Source organism: Phyllobates terribilis, unplaced genomic scaffold (assembly GCF_046119375.1).
Source record: "Phyllobates terribilis strain yellow unplaced genomic scaffold, ASM4611937v1 Scaffold_4__5_contigs__length_816908805, whole genome shotgun sequence".
Taxonomy (NCBI): Eukaryota; Metazoa; Chordata; class Amphibia; order Anura; family Dendrobatidae; genus Phyllobates; species Phyllobates terribilis.
The window spans coordinates 810066993-810089926 of NW_027362764.1; the positions used below are offsets into that span (position 1 = coordinate 810066993).

Here is a 22934-nt window from a genome sequence, read left to right on the forward strand (position 1 = left end):
TGAAAAAAACAAAGGGACCCCTGAAATCCCCCCTCCTACATGTGAATGAATGAAATCTTCTCATTGAATACTTTGTTCTGTAAAAAGCTGAATGTGCTGACAACAAAATCACCCAAAAATCATCAATGGAAATCACATTTATTAACCAATGGAGGCCTGGATGTGGAGTCACCCCCAAAATTACAGTGGAAAAACCCACTACAGGCCGATCCAACTGTGATGTAATGTCCTTAACACAAGTCACAATGAGGCTGAGTATTGTGTGTGGCCTCCACGTGCCTGTATGACCTCCCTACAACGCCTGGGCATGCTCCTGATGAGGCTGATTATTGTGTGTGGCCTCCACACGCCTGTATGACCTCCCTACAACGCCTGGGCATGCTCCTGATGAGGCTGATTATTGTGTGTGGCCTCCACACGCCTGTATGACCTCCCTACAACGCCTGGGCATGCTCCTGATGAGGCTCAGTATTGTGTGTGGCCTCCACATGCCTGTATGACCTCCCTACAACGCCTGGGCATACTCCTGATGAGGCTGAGTATTGTGTGTGGCCTCCACGTGCCTGTATGACCTCCCTACAACGCCTGGGCATGCTCCTGATGAGGCTGAGTATTGTGTGTGGCCTCCACGTGCCTGTATGACCTCCCTACAACGCCTGGGCATGCTCCTGATGAGGCTGAGTATTGTGTGTGGCCTCACGTGCCTGTATGACCTCCCTACAACGCCTGGGCATGCTCCTGATGAGGCTGAGTATTGTGTGTGGTCTCCACGTGCCTGTATGACCTCCCTACAACGCCTGGGCATGCTCCTGATGAGGCTGAGTATTGTGTGTGGTCTCCACGTGCCTGTATGACCTCCCTACAACGCCTGGGCATGCTCCTGATGAGGCTGAGTATTGTGTGTGGCCTCCACGTGCCTGTATGACCTCCCTACAACGCCTGGGCATGCTCCTGATGAGGCTGAGTATTGTGTGTGGCCTCCACGTGCCTGTATGACCTCCCTACAACGCCTGGGCACGCTCCTGATGAGGCTGAGTATTGTGTGTGGCCTCCACGTGCCTGTATGACCTCCCTACAACACCTGGGCACGCTCCTGATGAGGCTGAGTATTGTGTGTGGCCTCCACGTGCCTGTATGACCTCCCTACAACACCTGGGCATGCTCCTGATGAGGCTCAGTATTGTGTGTGGCCTCCACGTGCCTGTATGACCTCCCTACAACACCTGGGCACGCTCCTGATGAGGCTGAGTATTGTGTGTGGCCTCCACGTGCCTGTATGACCTCCCTACAACGCCTGGGCACGCTCCTGATGAGGCTGAGTATTGTGTGTGGCCTCCACGTGCCTGTATGACCTCCCTACAACACCTGGGCACGCTCCTGATGAGGCTGAGTATTGTGTGTGGCCTCCACGTGCCTGTATGACCTCCCTACAACGCCTGGGCACGCTCCTGATGAGGCTGAGTATTGTGTGTGGCCTCCACGTGCCTGTATGACCTCCCTACAACACCTGGGCACGCTCCTGATGAGGCTGAGTATTGTGTGTGGCCTCCACGTGCCTGTATGACCTCCCTACAACACCTGGGCATGCTCTGATGAGGCTGAGTATTGTGTGTGGCCTCCACGTGCATGTATGACCTCCCTACAACGCCTGGGCATGCTCCTGATGAGGCTGAGTATTGTGTGTGGCCTCCACGTGCCTGTATGACCTCCCTACAACGCCTGGGCATGCTCCTGATGAGGCTGAGTATTGTGTGTGGCCTCCACGTATCTGTATGACCTCCCTACAACGCCTGGGCATGCTCCTGATGAGGCTGAGTATTGTGTGTGGCCTCCACGTGCCTGTATGACCTCCCTACAATGCCTGGGCATGCTCCTGATGAGGCTGAGTATTGTGTGTGGTCTCCACGTGCCTGTATGACCTCCCTACAACGCCTGGGCATGCTCCTGATGAGGCTGAGTATTGTGTGTGGTCTCCACGTGCCTGTATGACCTCCCTACAACGCCTGGGCATGCTCCTGATGAGGCTGAGTATTGTGTGTGGCCTCCACGTGCCTGTATGACCTCCCTACAACGCCTGGGCACGCTCCTGATGAGGCTGAGTATTGTGTGTGGCCTCCACGTGCCTGTATGACCTCCCTACAACGCCTGGGCACGCTCCTGATGAGGCTGAGTATTGTGTGTGGCCTCCACATGCCTGTATGACCTCCCTACAACGCCTGGGCATGCTCCTGATGAGGCTGAGTATTGTGTGTGGCCTCCACGTGCCTGTATGACCTCCCTACAACGCCTGGACATGCTCCTGATGAGGCTGAGTATTGTGTGTGGCCTCCACGTATCTGTATGACCTCCCTACAACGCCTGGGCATGCTCCTGATGAGGCTGAGTATTGTGTGTGGCCTCCACGTATCTGTATGACCTCCCTACAACGCCTGGTGGGCATGCTCCTGATGAGGCTCAGTATTGTGTGTGGCCTCCACGTGCCTGTATGACCTCCCTACAACGCTGGGCATGCTCCTGATGAGGCTCAGTATTGTGTGTGGCCTCCACGTGCCTGTATGACCTCCCTACAACGCCTGGGCATGCTCCTGATGAGGCTGAGTATTGTGTGGCCTCCACGTGCCTGTATGACCTCCCTACAACGCCTGGGCACGCTCCTGATGAGGCTGAGTATTGTGTGTGGCCTCCACATGCCTGTATGACCTCCCTACAACGCCTGGGCACGCTCCTGATAAGGCTGAGTATTGTGTGTGGCCTCCACATGCCTGTATGACCTCCCTACAACGCCTGGGCATGCTCCTGATGAGGCTGAGTATTGTGTGTGGCCTCCACGTGCCTGTATGACCTCCCTACAACGCCTGGACATGCTCCTGATGAGGCTGAGTATTGTGTGTGGCCTCCACGTATCTGTATGACCTCCCTACAACGCCTGGGCATGCTCCTGATGAGGCTGAGTATTGTGTGTGGCCTCCACGTATCTGTATGACCTCCCTACAACGCCTGGGCATGCTCCTGATGAGGCTCAGTATTGTGTGTGGCCTCCACGTGCCTGTATGACCTCCCTACAACGCCTGGGCATGCTCCTGATGAGGCTCAGTATTGTGTGTGGCCTCCACGTGCCTGTATGACCTCCCTACAACGCCTGGGCATGCTCCTGATGAGGCTGAGTATTGTGTGTGGCCTCCACGTGCCTGTATGACCTCCCTACAACGCCTGGGCATGCTCCTGATGAGGCTGAGTATTGTGTGTGGCCTCCACGGGCCTGTATGACCTCCCTACAACGCCTGGGCATGCTCCTGATGAGGCTGAGTATTGTGTGTGGCCTCCACGGGCCTGTATGACCTCCCTACAACGCCTGGGCACGCTCCTGATGAGGCTGAGTATTGTGTGTGGCCTCCACGTGCCTGTATGTCCTCCTACAATGCCTGGACACGCTCCTGATGAGGCTGAGTATTGTGTGTGGCCTCCACGTGCCTGTATGACCTCCCTACAACGCCTGGGGCATGCTCCTGATGAGGCTGAGTATTGTGTGTGGCCTCCACGTGCCTGTATGACCTCCCTACAACGCCTGGGCATGCTCCTGATGAGGCTGAGTATTGTGTGTGGCCTCCACGTGCCTGTATGACCTCCCTACAACGCCTGGGCATGCTCCTGATGAGGCTCAGTATTGTGTGTGGCCTCCACGTGCCTGTATGACCTCCCTACAACGCCTGGGCATGCTCCTGATGAAGCTGAGTATTGTGTGTGGCCTCCACGTGCCTGTATGACCTCCCTACAACGCCTGGGCATGCTCCTGATGAGGGTGAGTATTGTGTGTGGCCTCCACGTGCCTGTATGACCTCCCTACAACGCCTGGACATGCTCCTGATGAGGCTGAGTATTGTGTGTGGCCTCCACGTGCCTGTATGACCTCCCTACAACGCCTGGACATGCTCCTGATGAGGCTGAGTATTGTGTGTGGCCTCCACGTGCCTGTATGACCTCCCTACAACGCCTGGACATGCTCCTGATGAGGCTGAGTATTGTGTGTGGCCTCCACGTGCCTGTATGACCTCCCTACAACGCCTGGGCATGCTCCTGATGAGGCTGAGTATTGTGTGTGGCCTCCACGTATCTGTATGACCTCCCTACAACGCCTGGGCATGCTCCTGATGAGGCTGAGTATTGTGTGTGGCCTCCACGTGCCTGTATGACCTCCCTACAACGCCTGGGCATGCTCCTGATGAGGCTGAGTATTGTGTGTGGCCTCCACACGCCTGTATGACCTCCCTACAACGCCTGGGCATGCTCCTGATGAGGCTGAGTATTGTGTGTGGCCTCCACGTGCCTGTACGACCTCCCTACTACGCCTGGGCATGCTCCTGATGAGGCTGAGTATTGTGTATGGCCTCCACGTGCCTGTATGACCTCCCTACAACGCCTGGGCATGCTCCTGATGAGGCTGAGTATTGTGTGTGGCCTCCACGTCCCTGTATGACCTCCCTACAACGCCTGGGCATGCTCCTGATGAGGCTGAGTATTGTGTGTGGCCTCCACACGCCTGTATGACCTCCCTACAACGCCTGGGCATGCTCCTGATGAGGCTGAGTATTGTGTGTGGCCTCCACGTGCCTGTACGACCTCCCTACTACGCCTGGGCATGCTCCTGATGAGGCTGAGTATTGTGTATGGCCTCCACGTGCCTGTATGACCTCCCTACAACGCCTGGGCATGCTCCTGATGAGGCTGAGTATTGTGTGTGGCCTCCACGTCCCTGTATGACCTCCCTACAACGCCTGGGCATGCTCCTGATGAGGCTGAGTATTGTGTGTGGCCTCCACGTGCCGGTATGACCTCCCTACTACGCCTGGGCATGCTCCTCATGAGGCTGAGTATTGTGTGTGGCCTCCACGTGCCTGTATGACCTCCCTACAACGCCTGGGCATGCTCCTGATGAGGCTCAGTATTGTGTGTGGTCTCCACGTGCCTGTATGACCTCCCTACAACGCCTGGGCATGCTCCTGATGAGGCTGAGTATTGTGTGTGGCCTCCATGTGCCTGTATGACCTCCCTACAACGCCTGGGCATGCTCCTGATGAGGCTGAGTATTGTGTGTGGCCTCCACGTGCCGGTATGACCTCCCTACTACGCCTGGGCATGCTCCTCATGAGGCTGAGTATTGTGTGTGGCCTCCACGTGCCTGTATGACCTCCCTACAACGCCTGGGCATGCTCCTGATGAGGCTGAGTATTGTGTGTGGCCTCCACGTGCCTGTATGACCTCCCTACAACGCCTGGGCATGCTCCTGATATCGCTGAGTATTGTGTGTGGCCTCCACGTGCCTGTATGACCTCCCTACAACGCCTGGGCATGCTCCTGATGAGGCTGAGTATTGTGTGTGGCCTCTACGTGCCTGTATGACCTCCCTACAACGCCTGGGCATGCTCCTTATGAGGCTGAGTATTGTGTGTGGCCTCCACGTGCCTGTATGACCTCCCTACAACGCCTGGGCATGCTCCTGATGAGGCTGAGTGTTGTATGTGGCCTCCACGTGCCTGTATGACCTCCCTACAACGCCTGGGCATGCTCCTGATGAGGCTGAGTATTGTGTGTGGCCTCTACGTGCCTGTATGACCTCCCTACAACGCCTGGGCATGCTCCTGATGAGGCTGAGTATTGTGTGTGGCCTCTACGTGCCTGTATGACCTCCCTACAACGCCTGGGCATGCTCCTGATGAGGCTGAGTATTGTGTGTGGCCTCCACGTGCCTGTATGACCCCCCTACAACACCTGGACATGCTCCTGATGAGGCTGAGTATTGTGTGTGGCCTCCACGTGCCTGTATGACCTCCCTACACCGCCTGGGCATGCTCCTGATGCGGTGAGTATTGTGTGTGGCCTCCACGTGCCTGTATGACCCCCCTACAACGCCTGGGCACGCTCCTGATGAGGCTGAGTATTGTGTGTGTCCTCCACGGGCCTGTATGACCTCCCTACAACGCCTGGGCATGCTCCTGATGAGGCTGAGTATTGTGTGTGGCCTCCACGTGCCTGTATGACCTCCCTACAACGCCTGGGCATGCTCCTGATGAGGCTGAGTATTGTGTGTGGCCTCCACGTATCTGTATGACCTCCCTACAACGCCTGGGCATGCTCCTGATGAGGCTGAGTATTGTGTGTGGCCTCCACGTGCCTGTATGACCTCCCTACAACGCCTGGGCATGCTCCTGATGAGGCTGAGTATTGTGTGTGGCCTCCACGTGCCTGTATGACCTCCCTACACCGCCTGGGCATGCTCCTGATGCGGTGAGTATTGTGTGTGGCCTCCACGTGCCTGTATGACCCCCCTACAACGCCTGGGCACGCTCCTGATGAGGCTGAGTATTGTGTGTGTCCTCCACGGGCCTGTATGACCTCCCTACAACGCCTGGGCATGCTCCTGATGAGGCTGAGTATTGTGTGTGGCCTCCACGGGCCTGTATGACCTCCCTACAACGCCTGGGCATGCTCCTGATGAGGCTGAGTATTGTGTGTGGCCTCCACGTATCTGTATGACCTCCCTACAACGCCTGGGCATGCTCCTGATGAGGCTGAGTATTGTGTGTGGCCTCCACGTGCCTGTATGACCTCCCTACAACGCCTGGGCATGCTCCTGATGAGGCTGAGTATTGTGTGTGGCCTCCACGTGCCTGTATGACCTCCCTACAACGCCTGGGCATGCTCCTGATGAGGCTGAGTATTGTGTGTGGCCTCCACGTGCCTGTATGACCTCCCTACAACGCCTGGGCATGCTCCTGATGAGGCTGAGTGTTGTGTGTGGCCTCCACGTGCCTGTATGACCTCCCTACAACGCCTGGACATGCTCCTGATGAGGTTGCGGATGGTCTCCTGTGGGATCTCCTCCCAGACCTGGAGTAAAGCATCCGCCAACTCCTGGACAGTCTGTGGTGCAACGTGACGTTGGTGGATGGAGCGAGACATGATGTCCCAGATGTGCTCAGTCGGATTCAGGTCTGGGGGACGGGCGGCCAGTCCATCAATGCCTTCATCTTGCAGGAACTGCTGACACACTCCAGCCACATGAGGTCTGGCATTGTCCTGCATTAGGAGGAACCCAGGGCCAACCGCACCAGTATATGGTCTCACAAGGGGTCTGAGGATCTCATCTCGGTACCTAATGGCAGTCAGGCTACCTCTGGCGAGCACATGGAGGGCTGTGCGGCCCTCCATAGAAATGCCACCCCACACCATTACTGACCCACTGTCACACCGGTCATGCTGAAGGATGTTGCAGGCAGCAGATCGCTCTCCACGGCGTCTCCAGACTCGGTCACGTCTGTCACATGTGCTCAGTGTGAACCTGCTTCCATCTGTGAAGAGCACAGGGCGCCAGTGGCCACTTTGCCAATCCTGGTGTTTTGTGGCAAATGCCAAGCGTCCTGCACGGTGTTGGGCTGTGAGCACAAACCCATCTGTGGACGTCGGGCCCTCATACCACCCTCATGGAGTCGGTTTCTAACCGTTTGTGCAGACACATGCACATTTGTGGCCTGCTGGAGGTCATTTTGCAGGGCTCTGGCAGTGCTCCTCCTGTTCCTCCTTGCACAAAGGCGGAGGTAGCGGTCCTGCTGCTGGGTTGTTGCCCTCCTACGGCCCCCTCCACGTCTCCTGGTGTACTGGCCTGTCTCCTGGTAGCGCCTCCAGCCTCTGGACACTACGCTGACAGACACAGCAAACCTTCTTGCCACAGCTCGCATTGATGTGCCATCCTGGATGAGCTGCACTACCTGAGCAACTTCTGTGGGTTGTAGAGTCCGTCTCATGCTACCACGAGTGTGAAAGCACAACCAACATTCAAAAGTGACCAAAACATCAGCCAGAAAGCATTGGTACTGAGATGTGGTCTGTGGTCCCCACCTGCAGAACCACTCCTTTATTGAGAGTGTTTTGATAATTGCCAATAATTTCCATCTATTGTTTATTCCATTTGCACAACAGCAGGTGAAATAGAATGTCAATCAGTGTTGCTTCCTACGTGGACCGTTTGATTTCACAGAAGGTTGATTTACTTGGAGTTATATTCTGTTGTGTAAGTGTTCCCTTTATTTTGAGCAGTGTATATGACGCGCCCCTGGGCCTGTGTCGCGCAGCGTTGCGCACGCGGGAGCTTACCCGGAGCCGGATCTCTTTAGGGTTGTAGTCTCGTGGCGGTGATCCGGTCCGTGCCCAGGGAGTCAGACTAAGTGGCGGTCTATGGCAGTAGATGTTAACTTGATCGACTACGCCACCCGTTGAGTGCGGCTTTGAAGCCGCCGCTGCAGAACAGTCCGCTGAGGCCGGTGGTATGGGTGCAGCGATGATGTTATAACCCCCAACGGGAGGGGTATGGCCTCAGGGCAGCAGGGATAGATGATGGGGGATGATGGTGGTACACGAGCGCAACAAAGACAACTCGGAGTCTTGGTGGTGCAGTTCAGGGTCTTTACTCACAGTTACTCGGTTACTGCTCCAGGCCACCGCTGCAGAGGTGGCCGCCTGTGTCGCGCTGTGCTCACCAGGTGAGGGGCTCGGTTAACTCCCAGGTCTTTCTGGAGTGCTTTGCAGGACCCCCTTTATGTCCCCTGTCTCTGGTCTTCAACCCCACTAGTGACCACGCTTATGTCCAGCTGCCTCGGACCTTCTTGGTGGGCAAACGTTGGCCTGCATTTCCCAGGTCCTATGTGGTGCCTTCCTAGCGGATGTGGTGAGGGGCTGCTCCACATGTAATGTCGCAGCCTCCGGTTCTTAGTTGAGGGTAGTTTCCTCCACTAATTTGGGATCCGGTTCCCATCTTCTTGACCTGACCCCCCCCTACTCAGGTAGCGGCGGGCGTGTGGTGGCTACCAGCCAGTCCACACCCCTGGGGTCCCCTCTGTCCTTCCTGGAGCCCAGTCTGCTCCTCTTCCTCCTTCTTCCCTCCTCCAGGCTCAGGCCTCCTGACAGGGCCTGCCTGTGGAGCAGAGCCCATAAAGCAGCTCTGCTCCCTGTCTTCTCCTCTCTCAACTCACTCCCTTTCCAAGATGGTGCCTCCCTTTATACTCCTGTACAGAGTGCACCCAGGATCTACTTCCCCCACGCACACACTACCGGGTTCCCTTCTCTAGGTGTTCCCTCCCCCCACTCCAGCCAGGGACATGCTCACTCGTGCCTGCATAACTAATGGGAGCACCGTCGAGCTGTCCCCCGGAAATGTGGTGTAGTGCATGTGGGTGTTAGGGTCCTGAGCCACACTCCATCCTTACCTGGAAGTGAGATATCGCACATCTGGGTGAGATGCAATACCTCTGTAGCAACCGAACCCTCGGGGTGCTACATATATATATATATATATATATATATATATGTAGTGGGGAAAATTAAGTATTTGATCCACTGCTGATTTTGCAGTTTTCACCTACACAGAATGGAGAGATCTGTAATTGTTCTCGTCGGTCTCTTTACCTGTGAGAGACAGACTAAAAAAAAATCCAGAAAATCACATTGTAGGATTTAAATAATTAGCATTTTATTGCATGAAATATGTATTTGATACTTGACAGAAAAACAGAACTTAATATTTGGTGTAGAAACCTTTGTTACAATTACAGAGGTCGGACATTTCCTGTAGATCTTGACCAGGTTTGCACACACTGCAGCAGGGATTTTGGCCCCCTCCTCCACTCAGATCTTGACCAGGTTTGCACACACTGCAGCAGGGATTTTGGCCCCCTCCTCCACTCAGATCTTGACCAGGTTTGCACACACTGCAGCAGGGATTTTGGCCCCCTCCTCCACTCAGATCTTGACCAGGTTTGCACACACTGCAGCAGGGATTTTGGCCCCCTCCTCCACTCAGATCTTGACCAGGTTTGCACACACTGCAGCAGGGATTTTGGCCCCCTCCTCCATACAGATCTTTACCAGATCTTTCAGGTTTCGGGGCTGTCACTGGGTAACATTGAGTTTCAGCTCCTCCAAAGATTTTCTATTTAATTCAGATCTGGAGACTGACTAGGCTGCTTCAGGACCTTGAAATGCTTCTTACGGAGCCACTCTCAGAGCCACAGTTGCCCTGGCTGTGTGTTTCGGGTCATTGTCATACTGGAAGACACAGTCACGACTCCTTCAATGATATTACTGAGGGAAGGAGGTTATTTGCCAAAATCTTGCAATACATGACCCCATCCATCCTCCCTTTTAATATGGTGCAGTCATCCTGTCCCCTTTGCAGAAAAGCACCCCCAAAGTATGATGTTTCCCCCACCATGCTTCACGGTTGGGACAGTGTTCTTGGGGTTGTACTCGTCCTTCTTCCACCAAACACTGCAAGTGGAGTTGATACCAAAAAGTTCTATTTTGGCCTCATCTGACCACATGACCTTCTCCCATGCCTCCTCTGGATCATTCAGATGGTCATTGGCGAACTTCAAACGGGCCTGCACATGTGCTGGCGTAAGCAGGGGGACCTTGCATGTGGCATATGATGGCATAGTGTGTTATGAATGGTAATGTTTGAGACTGTGGTCCCAGCTCTCTTCAGGTCATTGACCAGGTCATCCTGTGTAGTACTGGGCTGATTCCTGACCTTTCCCAGAATCATCCTTACCCCTTACCCTGTAGTGTCCTTAGACAGCTCTTTGGTCTTGGCCATGGTGGAGAGGTTGGAGTGTGATTGATTGAGTGTGTGAGAAAAAAGAAGAGAGAGCGCGCTGTGTGAAGGACCTGATGGGTAAATTAAAATGTGGAAGACCAAATGGCCAGTCACCTAGAGGAGTTGTGCACCCCTGCACAACCCCGGTAAGCGCTTTAAGGCTGGAGGACTGATGCTGTCACCGCGGACTGGTGCTGTCACCGCGTGCCGCGGACTGGTGCTGTCACCGCGTGCCGCGGACTGGTGCTGTCACCGCGTGCCGCGGACCGGTGCTGTCACCGCGTGCCGCGGACCGGTGCTGTCACCGCGTGCCGCGGACCGGTGCTGTCACCGCGTGCCGCGGACCGGTGCTGTCACCGCGTGCCGCGGACCGGTGCTGTCACCGCGTGCCGCGGACCGGTGCTGTCACCGCGTGCCGCGGACCGGTGCTGTCACCGCGTGCCGCGGACCGGTGCTGTCACCGCGTGCCGCGGACCGGTGCTGTCACCGCGTGCCGCGGACCGGTGCTGTCACCGCGTGCCGCGGACCGGTGCTGTCACCGCGTGCCGCGGGGCTAGTGGCGCGTCACCGCAGGTCCTTTAAGTTGAGAATGGTAGCTCCGGCGCTGCAGGTCCTCAAGGGAGTTGGATGGGGGGTTGTGTGGACAATTATTGAGTGGTCAACAGCTGCGCCTGCCGCCGACCCCCAGAGAGGGAATGGAAATAAGTGAAATAAGTTAGAAGCGGTCTATGGAGCGCTGGACTGATCACCAAGGGGGCAATGTCTAGGGCTGAAAGATTATTTAATACGCCGTCTCCACAACGCCAGTGTATAAGTACTGCTCATGTCAGCACATAGACGACTAGCACATGAATCCACGGAATAGGGCAATGTAGACGAAAGAGCAATAAAATACAGCAACACGCAGCACTATATAAAAGAGAAGCAAAATGCAATAATAAAACACGACATAATAGAAATGTAATGATGATGATGAGGAAGGGGAACAGAGGGGTGAAATCACCCACAAGCTCGAAAAATGGCCACTAAGAGCTGACCCCATTCTCAAGGGCCAGATTCAGACCTTCAGGGGTTAATGTGCCGAATGTGAAACTCTCCTTCTTGATGAGACTGGCCAGCCGATCACGGATATGGCTCCGAGCTTAGCGGAGGGCGGCGCTTTGATTGGAAACGGGCAGAACCCACCGTGAACGGCGCCTCGCCGGACTGACCATTGACCCAAGCCCGGTCTCTGTTTCTTAGCTCTCAGCTACGCCCACACACCTCCCCTGGATGACCTCATGTGGAGGCTGTTTGTGGGGTGGTCTCAGCCCTTCAAGATTGAGATCCCCCCCAATTTACAAGATATCTTCGCTACAATGCTGAAAATCTATGTCCCATAAATATCGGATCGATGCAAACCCCAATATTCCTATGTGGATCCTGGAGACGGCGTCTAGCTGCACCCTCATACCTGTGCTTACACACGTTCCTTGAACAAAGGCAATCCTGACACTTCTGCCCCTGCATAGAAAAATCTCCATGTGGCCGTCTTTTTACCCCAGCAAATATCCGTTCCCTACAATAGACCTATGTGGTAATTACCTGTCCACTGCAGGAGGTCTCTGTAGTACCCTGGTTTAATTACTTTCACCTCCCCATAGGTTCCATGTAAAGACCTACTTCCAAAAGGAGTTTAAATTGTCAGCTCTTTCTATGTCTTAATTAGTATTGCTCACTTCCTAGCTCTGGGTACTTCTCCCTCCTCGCTATATGTCCAATATGGGGGCATGCCTCCTCCTTGGAGATGTCTTTTATGGATTTTAATCTTTCTCTATGACACCTGATGTCACATAAATGGCTCCGAGTTTAGCGGAAGGAGATGATACTTAGGAAAATGGGACACCCTCAAGTGAACTAGGTCTTCAGAGTACTGGCAATTGATCCAGACACAGATTCTGCTTTTTATCACCTCCAAGTTACGCCCATACATCTCCCCTTGATGACCTCAAGTAGGGGCTGTTTGTGGGATGTGCTCAACCCTTCAGGATTTTATGAGATCCTCAACTTACAGGATATCTTCGCCTCTGAAGGTCCCAGGTGTTAGATATTGACGTCATATTTTCTATCATGATTTTACCTTTACATAGGGATCAAGTATGACAGGTATAGCATCATCTATCTGACCAATGTTAAGTCGGAGGTGTTCTAGTGGCCCCACGGCGCTGTGAGTGAATGCGCCACGCCCGTCCCTTAGCTACGACACCGAAAATGTATATCCCAGGAATATTAGATGGATGCGAACTGCAATATTTATATCTGGACCCTGACCTGACACCACCTCCAGGGTCCCGGGCAGTCACCTCATTTCTTGTAGGGGCTTCTCACCTGACACCTCAGCACCCCCACCTTTGTTTGATATTCCACCTTTATGTCTTTCAGCCATTAAAGGTTGTCAGCTGGAGGAGACGTTGTCGGAGCTGGCGGAGGGTGACCAGCATGGGGCGCTGCCCTTGTATGAGCAGCTGGGAGATCTATACTGTAAGGTCGGCTGTTACAGTAAAGCTGTGGAGTATTATCAGCTGCAGGTGAGGGGTCTCGTCTATCACTGGGGGGATACGAGGAGTCGTGTATCGCAGTCTATACTGTGACTGTAGTGGTGGTCTCGTCTATCACTGGGGGGATACGAGGTGTCGTGTATCGCAGTCTATACTGTGACTGTAGTGGGGGTCTCGTCTATCACTGGGGGGATACGAGGTGTCGTGTATCGCAGTCTATACTGTGACTGTAGTGGGGGTCTCCTCTATCACTGGGGGGATACGAGGTGTTGTGTATCGCAGTCTATACTGTGACTGTAGTGGGGGTCTCGTCTATCACTGGGGGGATACGAGGTGTCGTATATCGCAGTCTATACTGTGACTGTAGTGGGGGTCTCGTCTATCACTGGGGGGATACGAGGTGTCGTGTATCGCAGTCTATACTGTGACTGTAGTGGGGGGTCTCCTCTATCACTGGGGGATACGAGGTGTCGTGTATCGCAGTCTATACTGTGACTGTAGTGGGGGTCTCGTCTATCACTGGGGGGATACGAGGTGTCGTGTATCGCAGTCTATACTGTGACTGTAGTGGGGGTCTCGTCTATCACTGGGGGGATACGAGGTGTCGTGTATTGCACTCTATACTGTGACTGTAGTGAGGGGTCTCGTCTATCACTGGGGGGATACGGTGTGTCGTGTATCGCAGTCTATACTGTGACTGTAGTGGGGGTCTCGTCTATCACTGGGGGATATGAGGTGTCGTGTATCGCAGTCTATACTGTGACTGTAGTGAGGGGTCTCGTCTATCACTGGGGGATATGAGGTGTCGTGTATCGCAGTCTATACTGTGACTGTAGTGGGGGTCTCGTCTATCACTGGGGGATATGAGGTGTCGTGTATCGCAGTCTATACTGTGACTGTAGTGGGGGTCTCGTCTATCACTGGGGGGATACGAGGTGTCGTGTATCGCAGTCTATACTGTGACTGTAGTGGGGGTCTCGTCTATCACTGGGGGGATACGAGGTGTCGTGTATCGCAGTCTATACTGTGACTGTAGTGGGGGTCTCGTCTATCACTGGGGGGATACGAGGTGTCGTGTATTGCACTCTATACTGTGACTGTAGTGAGGGGTCTCGTCTATCACTGGGGGGATACGGGGTGTCGTGTATTGCACTCTATACTGTGACTGTAGTGGGGGTCTCATCTATCACTGGGGGATATGAGGTGTCGTGTATCGCAGTCTATACTGTGACTGTAGTGGGGGTCTCGTCTATCACTGGGGGGATACGGGGTGTCGTGTATTGCACTCTATACTGTGACTGTAGTGGGGGTCTCGTCTATCACTGGGGGGATATGAGGTGTCGTGTATCGCAGTCTATACTGTGACTGTAGTGGGGGTCTCGTCTATCACTGGGGGATATGAGGTGTCGTGTATCGCAGTCTATACTGTGACTGTAGTGGGGGTCTCCTCTATCACTGGGGGATACGAGGTGTCGTGTATCGCAGTCTATACTGTGACTGTAGTGGGGGTCTCCTCTATCACTGGGGGGATACGGGGTGTCGTGTATCGCAGTCTATACTGTGTCTGTAGTGGGGTCTCGTCTATCACTGGGGGGATACGAGGTGTCGTGTATCGCAGTCTATACTGTGACTGTAGTGGGGGTCTCCTCTATCACTGGGGGGATACGGGTGTCGTGTATCGCAGTCTATACTGTGACTGTAGTGGGGGTCTCCTCTATCACTGGGGGGATACGAGGTGTCGTGTATCGCAGTCTATACTGTGACTGTAGTGGGGGTCTCCTCTATCACTGGGGGGATACGGGGTGTCGTGTATCGCAATCTATACTGTGACTGTAGTGGGGGTCTCGTCTATCACTGGGGGGATACGAGGTGTCGTGTATCGCAGTCTATACTGTGACTGTAGTGGGGGTCTCGTCTATCACTGGGGGGATACGAGGTGTCGTGTATCGCAGTCTATACTGTGACTGTAGTGGGGGTCTCGTCTATCACTGGGGGGATACGAGGTGTCGTGTATCGCAGTCTATACTGTGACTGTAGTGGGGGTCTCATCTATCACTGGGGGGATACGGTGTGTCGTGTATCGCAGTCTATACTGTGACTGTAGTGGGGGTCTCGTCTATCACTGGGGGGATACGAGGTGTCGTGTATCGCAGTCTATACTGTGACTGTAGTGGGGGTCTCGTCTATCACTGGGGGGGATAAGGGGTGTCGTGTATCGCAGTCTATACTGTGACTGTAGTGGGGGTCTCGTCTATCACTGGGGGGATATGGGTGTCGTGTATCGCAGTCTATACTGTGACTGTAGTGGGGGTCTCGTCTATCACTGGGGGGATACGGGGTGTCGTGTATCGCATCTATACTGTGACTGTAGTGGGGGTCTCATCTATCACTGGGGGATACGAGGTGTCTTGTATCGCAGTCTATACTGTGACTGTAGTGGGGGTCTCGTCTATCACTGGGGGGATACGAGGTGTCGTGTATCGCAGTCTATACTGTGACTGTAGTGGGGGTCTCGTCTATCACTGGGGGGATACGAGGTGTCGTGTATCGCAGTCTATACTGTGACTGTAGTGGGGGTCTCGTCTATCACTGGGGGGATACGAGGTGTCGTGTATCGCAGTCTATACTGTGACTGTAGTGGGGGTCTCGTCTATCACTGGGGGGATACGAGGTGTCGTGTATCGCAGTCTATACTGTGACTGTAGTGGGGGTCTCATCTATCACTGGGGGGATACGGTGTGTCGTGTATCGCAGTCTATACTGTGACTGTAGTGGGGGTCTCGTCTATCACTGGGGGGATACGAGGTGTCGTGTATCGCAGTCTATACTGTGACTGTAGTGGGGGTCTCGTCTATCACTGGGGGGGATAAGGGGTGTCGTGTATCGCAGTCTATACTGTGACTGTAGTGGGGGTCTCGTCTATCACTGGGGGGATACGGGGTGTCGTGTATTGCACTCTATACTGTGACTGTAGTGGGGGTCTCGTCTATCACTGGGGGAATACGAGGTGTCGTGTATCGCAGTCTATACTGTGACTGTAGTGGGGGTCTCGTCTATCACTGGGGGGATATGGGTGTCGTGTATCGCAGTCTATACTGTGACTGTAGTGGGGGTCTCATCTATCACTGGGGGGATACGGGGTGTCGTGTATCGCAGTCTATACTGTGACTGTAGTGGGGGTCTCGTCTATCACTGGGGGGGATAAGGGGTGTCGTGTATCGCAGTCTATACTGTGACTGTAGTGGGGGTCTCGTCTATCACTGGGGGAATACGAGGTGTCGTGTATCGCAGTCTATACTGTGACTGTAGTGGGGGTCTCGTCTATCACTGGGGGGATATGGGTGTCGTGTATCGCAGTCTATACTGTGACTGTAGTGGGGGTCTCGTCTATCACTGGGGGGGATAAGGGGTGTCGTGTATCGCAGTCTATACTGTGACTGTAGTGGGGGTCTCGTCTATCACTTGGGGGGGATACGAGGTGTCGTGTATCGCAGTCTATACTGTGACTGTAGTGGGGGTCTCGTCTATCACTGGGGGGATACGAGGTGTCGTGTATCGCAGTCTATTCTGTGACTGTAGTGGGGGTCTCGTCTATCACTGGGGGATATGAGGTGTCGTGTATCGCAGTCTATACTGTGACTGTAGTGGGGGTCTCGTCTATCACTGGGGGGATACGAGGTGTCGTGTATCGCAGTCTATACTGTGACTGTAGTGAGGGGTCTCGTCTATCACTGGGGGATATGAGGTGTCGTGTATCGCAGTCTATACTGTGACTGTAGTGGGGGTCTCGTCTATCACTGGGGGGATACGAGGTGTCGTGTATCGCAGTCTATACTGTGACTGTAGTGGGGGTCTCGTCTATCACTGGGGGGATACGAGGTGTCGTGTATCGCAGTCTATACTGTGACTGTAGTGGGGGTCTCGTCTATCACTGGGGGATACAGGTGTCGTGTATCGCAGTCTATACTGTGACTGTAGTGGGGGTCTCCTCTATCACTGGGGGGATACGAGGTGTCGGGTATCGCAGTCTATACTGTGACTGTAGTGGGGGTCTCATCTATCACTGGGGGGATACGGGTGTCGTGTATCGCAGTCTATACTGTGACTGTAGTGGGGGCCTCGTCTATCACTGGGGGGATACGAGGTGTCGTGTATCGCAGTCTATACTGTGACTGTAGTGGGGGTCTCATCTATCACTGGGGGGATACGGGTGTCGTGTATCGCAGTCTATACTGTGACTGTAGTGGGGGTCTCTTTTATCACTTGGGGGGATATGAGGTGTCGTGTATCGCAGTCTATACTGTGACTGTAGTGGTGGTCTCGTCTATCACTGGGGGGATACGGGTGTCGTGTATCGCAGTCTATACTGTGACTGTAGTGGTGGTCTCGTCTATCACTGGGGGGATACGGGTGTCGTGTATCGCAGTCTATACTGTGACTGTAGTGGGGGTCTCGTCTATCACTGGGGGGATACGGGTGTCGTGTATCGCAGTCTATACTGTGACTGTAGTGGGGGTCTCGTCTATCACTGGGGGGATACGAGGTGTCGTGTATCGCAGTCTATACTGTGACTGTAGTGGGGGTCTCATCTATCACTGGGGGGATACGGGTGTCGTGTATCGCAGTCTATACTGTGACTGTAGTGGGGGTCTCGTCTATCACTTGGGGGGGATACGGGGTGTCGGGTATCGCAGTCTATACTGTGACTGTAGTGGGGGTCTCCTCTATCATTTGGGGGGGATACGGGTGTCGTGTATCGCAGTCTATACTGTGACTGTAGTGGGGGTCTCGTCTATCACTTGGGGGATACGAGGTGTCGTGTATCGCAGTCTATACTGTGACTGTAGTGGGGTCTCGTCTATCACTGGGGGGATACGAGGTGTCGGGTATCGCAGTCTATACTGTGACTGTAGTGGGGGTCTCGTCTATCACTGGGGGGATACGGGTGTCGTGTATCGCAGTCTATACTGTGACTGTAGTGGGGGTCTCGTCTATCACTGGGGGGATACGAGGTGTCGTGTATCGCAGTCTATACTGTGACTGTAGTGGGGGTCTCGTCTATCACTGGGGGGAAACGAGGTGTCGTGTATCGCAGTCTATACTGTGACTGTAGTGGGGGTCTCCTCTATCATTTGGGGGGGATACGGGTGTCGTGTATCGCAGTCTATACTGTGACTGTAGTGGGGGTCTCGTCTATCACTTGGGGGATACGAGGTGTCGTGTATCGCAGTCTATACTGTGACTGTAGTGGGGTCTCGTCTATCACTGGGGGGATACGAGGTGTCGGGTATCGCAGTCTATACTGTGACTGTAGTGGGGGTCTCGTCTATCACTGGGGGGATACGGGTGTCGTGTATCGCAGTCTATACTGTGACTGTAGTGGGGGTCTCGTCTATCACTGGGGGGATATGGGTGTCGTGTATCGCAGTCTATACTGTGACTGTAGTGGGGGTCTCGTCTATCACTGGGGGGATACGAGGTGTCGTGTATCGCACTCTATACTGTGACTGTAGTGGGGGTCTCCTCTATCACTGGGGGATACGAGGTGTCGTGTATCGCAGTCTATACTGTGACTGTAGTGGGGGTCTCCTCTATCACTGGGGGTATACGGGGTCTCGTGTATCGCAGTCTATACTGTGACTGTAGTGGGGGTCTCGTCTATCACTGGGGGGATACGAGGTGTCGTGTATCGCAGTCTATACTGTGACTGTAGTGGGGGTCTAGTCTATCACTTGGGGGGGATACGGGGTGTCGGGTATCGCAGTCTATACTGTGACTGTAGTGGGGGTCTCCTCTATCACTGGGGGGATACGAGGTGTCGTGTATCGCAGTCTATACTGTGACTGTAGTGGGGGTCTCGTCTATCACTGGGGGGATACGGGTGTCGTGTATCGCAGTCTATATACTGTGACTGTAGTGGGGGTCTCGTCTATCACTTGGGGGGGATACGGGTGTCGTGTATCGCAGTCTATACTGTGACTGTAGTGGGGGTCTCGTCTATCACTGGGGGGATACGGGTGTCGTGTATCGCAGTCTATATACTGTGACTGTAGTGGGGGTCTCATCTATCACTTGGGGGGGATACGGGTAGTGACGCTCCCAGGCTCCAGCGTTGCGTTCAGAAACACAATTCTTATTCTCACATTACATCTTGTCAGGTTTGTGGGAAGGAGCAGCGGAGCCGACAGACTTCCGCGTGGGGTGGGCGGAGCCGACAGACTTCCGCGTGGGGTGGGCGGAGCCGACAGACTTCCGCGTGGGGTGGGCGGAGCCGACAGACTTCCGCGTGGGGTGGGCGGAGCCGACAGACTTCCGCGTGGGGTGGGCGGAGCCGACAGACTTCCGCGTGGGGTGGGCGGAGCCGACAGACTTCCGCGTGGGGTGGGCGGAGCCGACAGACGGCCGCGTGGGTGCGGAGCCGACAGATGGCCTCGTGGGGTGGGCGGAGCCAACAGACGGCCGCGTGGGGGGGCGGAGCCGACAGGTGGCCGTGTGTGGTTGGAGGGTGACTGAGCAGACTGACATGATCTTCCGGCTGGGCAGTTGGGGTCCGCCTGGTTCTGAGGTTCGGGGTGGTCCGGGGTCAGCACCATCCTGAGGTCAGGTCCATGTTCCTGCTGACTGTTTCCTCGCTCTCTTGTAGCTGCGCTGCGCGGAGTCCTTGAGCCGTCCGGACCGGGAGCTCGCTGTCATCCACGTGTCTTTGGCTGCCACGTTTACCGACCTGAAGGACTACCGGCAGGCTCTGGAGCACTATCGAGCTGAGCTGGACCTGAGGAGGGGGAACCCCCGCGAGGTGAGGGGGGTGGAAGATATAAGTATAAAGGGAGGAGCTTGTGTAATAGGGGAGGAGCTTGCAGGATGGGGAGGAGCTGGTTGTTAGGACTGATGGATGCTCCGACCTTCCAGGAGTGTAAGACGTGGATGAACATGGCGGTGGCGATGGAGGAGGACACTCGGGGGTATCGGGAGGTGCAGAGTTGCCTATCCAGTGCCATGACGTGCGCCCGAGAGACCAGAGACCCCCACCTGCAGGTGAGGATGTGCACCGCATGATATGGTTATGTGGCCCCTGTAACCTGAGGCTCCGCTGCTGGGCCCCGAGGCTCCGCTGCTGGGCCCCGAGGCTCCGCTGCTGGGCCCCGAGGCTCCGCTGCTGGGCCCCGAGGCTCCGCTGCTGGGCCCCGAGGCTCCGCTGCTGGGCCCCGAGGCTCCGCTGCTGGGCCCCGAGGCTCCGCTGCTGGGCCCGGCTCTCCCATATGGCATCACGCAGGACCACTTCAGGGGCAGACTGTTCATGGCTGCAGAGCAGCACGGCGCTTTGTACATGCGGGTGTGCTGTCCACTGAAGTGACGGGCCGCAGCGCACCCGGTGCTGCCTTCATCCATCAGAGCATCTTCAGACGTGTGGGCCGGGCACGAGCCGCCCAGGAGGGGAGTGCGGTGTGGCCGCCCCATTTCTCATGTGTATGACAGCCGAGGTGCGCTGATCTGTTACTGATCGTTCTGTGTAAATGTGCTGCCGAGGTGCGCTGATCTGTTACTGATCTTTCTGTGTAAATGTGCTGCCGAGGTGCACTGATCTGTTACTGATCTTTCTGTGTAAATGTGCTGCCGAGGTGCACTGATCTGTTACTGATCTTTCTGTGTAAATGTGCTGCCGAGGTGCACTGATCTGTTACTGATCTTTCTGTGTAAATGTGCTGCCGAGGTGCACTGATCTGTTACTGATCTTTCTGTGTAAATGTGCTGCCGAGGTGCACTGATCTGTTACTGATCTGTCTGTGTAAATGTGCTGCCGAGGTGCACTTATCTGTTACTGATCTTTCTGTGTAAATGTGCTGCCGAGGTGCGCTGATCTGTTACTGATCTTTCTGTGTAAATGTGCTGCCGAGGTGCGCTGATCTGTTACTGATCTTTCTTTGTAAATGTGCTGCCGAGGTGCACTGATCTGTTACTGATCGTTCTGTGTAAATGTGCTGCCGAGGTGCGCTGATCTGTTACTGATCTGTCTGTGTAAATGTGCTGCCGAGGTGCGCTTATCTGTTACTGATCTTTCTGTGTAAATGTGCTGCCGAGGTGCGCTGATCTGTTACTGATCTTTCTGTGTAAATGTGCTGCCGAGGTGCACTTATCTGTTACTGATCTTTCTTTGTAAATGTGCTGCCGAGGTGCACTGATCTGTTACTGATCGTTCTGTGTAAATGTGCTGCCGAGGTGCACTGATCTGTTACTGATCTGTCTGTGTAAATGTGCTGCCGAGGTGCGCTGATCTGTTACTGATCTTTCTGTGTAAATGTGCTGCCGAGGTGCGCTGATCTGTTACTGATCGTTCTGTGTAAATGTGCTGCCGAGGTGCGCTGATGTGTTATTGATCGTTCTGTTTAAATGTGCTGCCGAGGTGCACTGATCTGTTACTGATCGTTCTGTGTAAATGTGCTGCCGAGGTGCGCTGATGTGTTATTGATCGTTCTGTGTAAATGTGCTGCCGAGGTGCACTGATCGGGCGTGTTTCTCCTGTGTACAGGCCATCACGTGGCCACCAGCCTGCAGGCCGTACAGTGTGCGCTGGCTGCTGATGTTAGCAGAGTGCGTCCGCTGAGCCGTGGACTGTAGCAGACGTAGTTCCCTGCGGTCTGACCCGCGTTATGCTAGCGGTGTACCCCGCAGTGGTGGAGGGTGAGCGCGTCTGTGCAGATGGGACTACTAGGCCACCGCCCCACTATCAGTATCCGGTCAGTATTTTTCTCAGGAGTGGGTGATGAATGCAGAATTAGTGACTTGTTTCTATTAGACCTTTTCTCGGATTGTTCCCCACCTGGTTTTAGCTTCCACTCCTGAGAACAAACACTGACCAGATACTGATAGTGGGGCTGTGGCCTTACAGTTGTGCTTTATTCTAACTGTGCATCTGTTTCTTGCTCACTTGGCCGACGCTGTGCTTGTGATGTCGAGATGCCCCTATAGCCCACCCTGCAGATCTGCAATATGTATCCAGGTCTTCTACAAACAAGAGTCTTCTCCGGCTGTAAGATATAAGCTGCTGTGTACGGAGGCTTGTGTTTTACAATGGAGGTGGTTATATTTTCCTTCTGACTGCAATGATACCCTTTAAAGGGGTTGTCCAGAACATTTACAGGATTTCACACAGATGTGGCTGTTTCATGTTCCATGTGCAAATTCCATGGATCATGAGCCGACTGTAGACCCGCACAGAGCGCGTGTAAAGAGACAAATTCTAAGCTTGATTCTGTTCCCGTATCTTTGTAATAAACTTGGTTCCGTTCCCGTATCTACAGTGAGGTAAATAAGTATTTGATCCACTGCCGATTTTTACAAGTTTTCCCCCCTACACAGAATGGAGAGGTCTGTAATTTTTATCGTAAGTACACTTCACCTGTGAGAGACAGAATCTAAAAATAAATCCAGAAAATCACATTGTAGGATGTTACATAATTAATTTGCATTTTATTGCATGAAATAAGTAGTTGATACAATAGAAAAGCAGCACTTAATATTTGGTCCAGAAACCTTTGTTACAGTTACAGAGGTCAGACGTTTCCTGTAGATCTTGACCAGGTTTGCACACACTGCAGCAGGGATTTTGGCCCCCTCCTCCATACAGATCTTGACCAGGTTTGCACACACTGCAGCAGGGATTTTGGCCCCCTCCTCCATACAGATCTTCTCCAGATCTTTCAGGTTTCGGGGCTGTCACTGGGTAACATTGAGTTTCAGCTCCCTCCAAAGAT

General features: G+C 54.2%; 1 protein-coding gene across 1 annotated transcript in view; it reads left to right on the forward strand.

The window, feature by feature from the left end:
* The window catches only part of TONSL (tonsoku like, DNA repair protein), an 85511-nt gene that overhangs the window by 15494 nt on the left and 47083 nt on the right, over positions 1–22934 (forward strand). The window contains exons 6-10 of the mRNA XM_073677004.1: positions 12289–12295; positions 12775–12790; positions 13067–13212; positions 19826–19978; positions 20092–20217. Of these exons, the coding sequence (XP_073533105.1) occupies positions 12289–12295; positions 12775–12790; positions 13067–13212; positions 19826–19978; positions 20092–20217 (448 nt within the window). The remainder of the gene's footprint in view (positions 1–12288; positions 12296–12774; positions 12791–13066; positions 13213–19825; positions 19979–20091; positions 20218–22934) is intronic.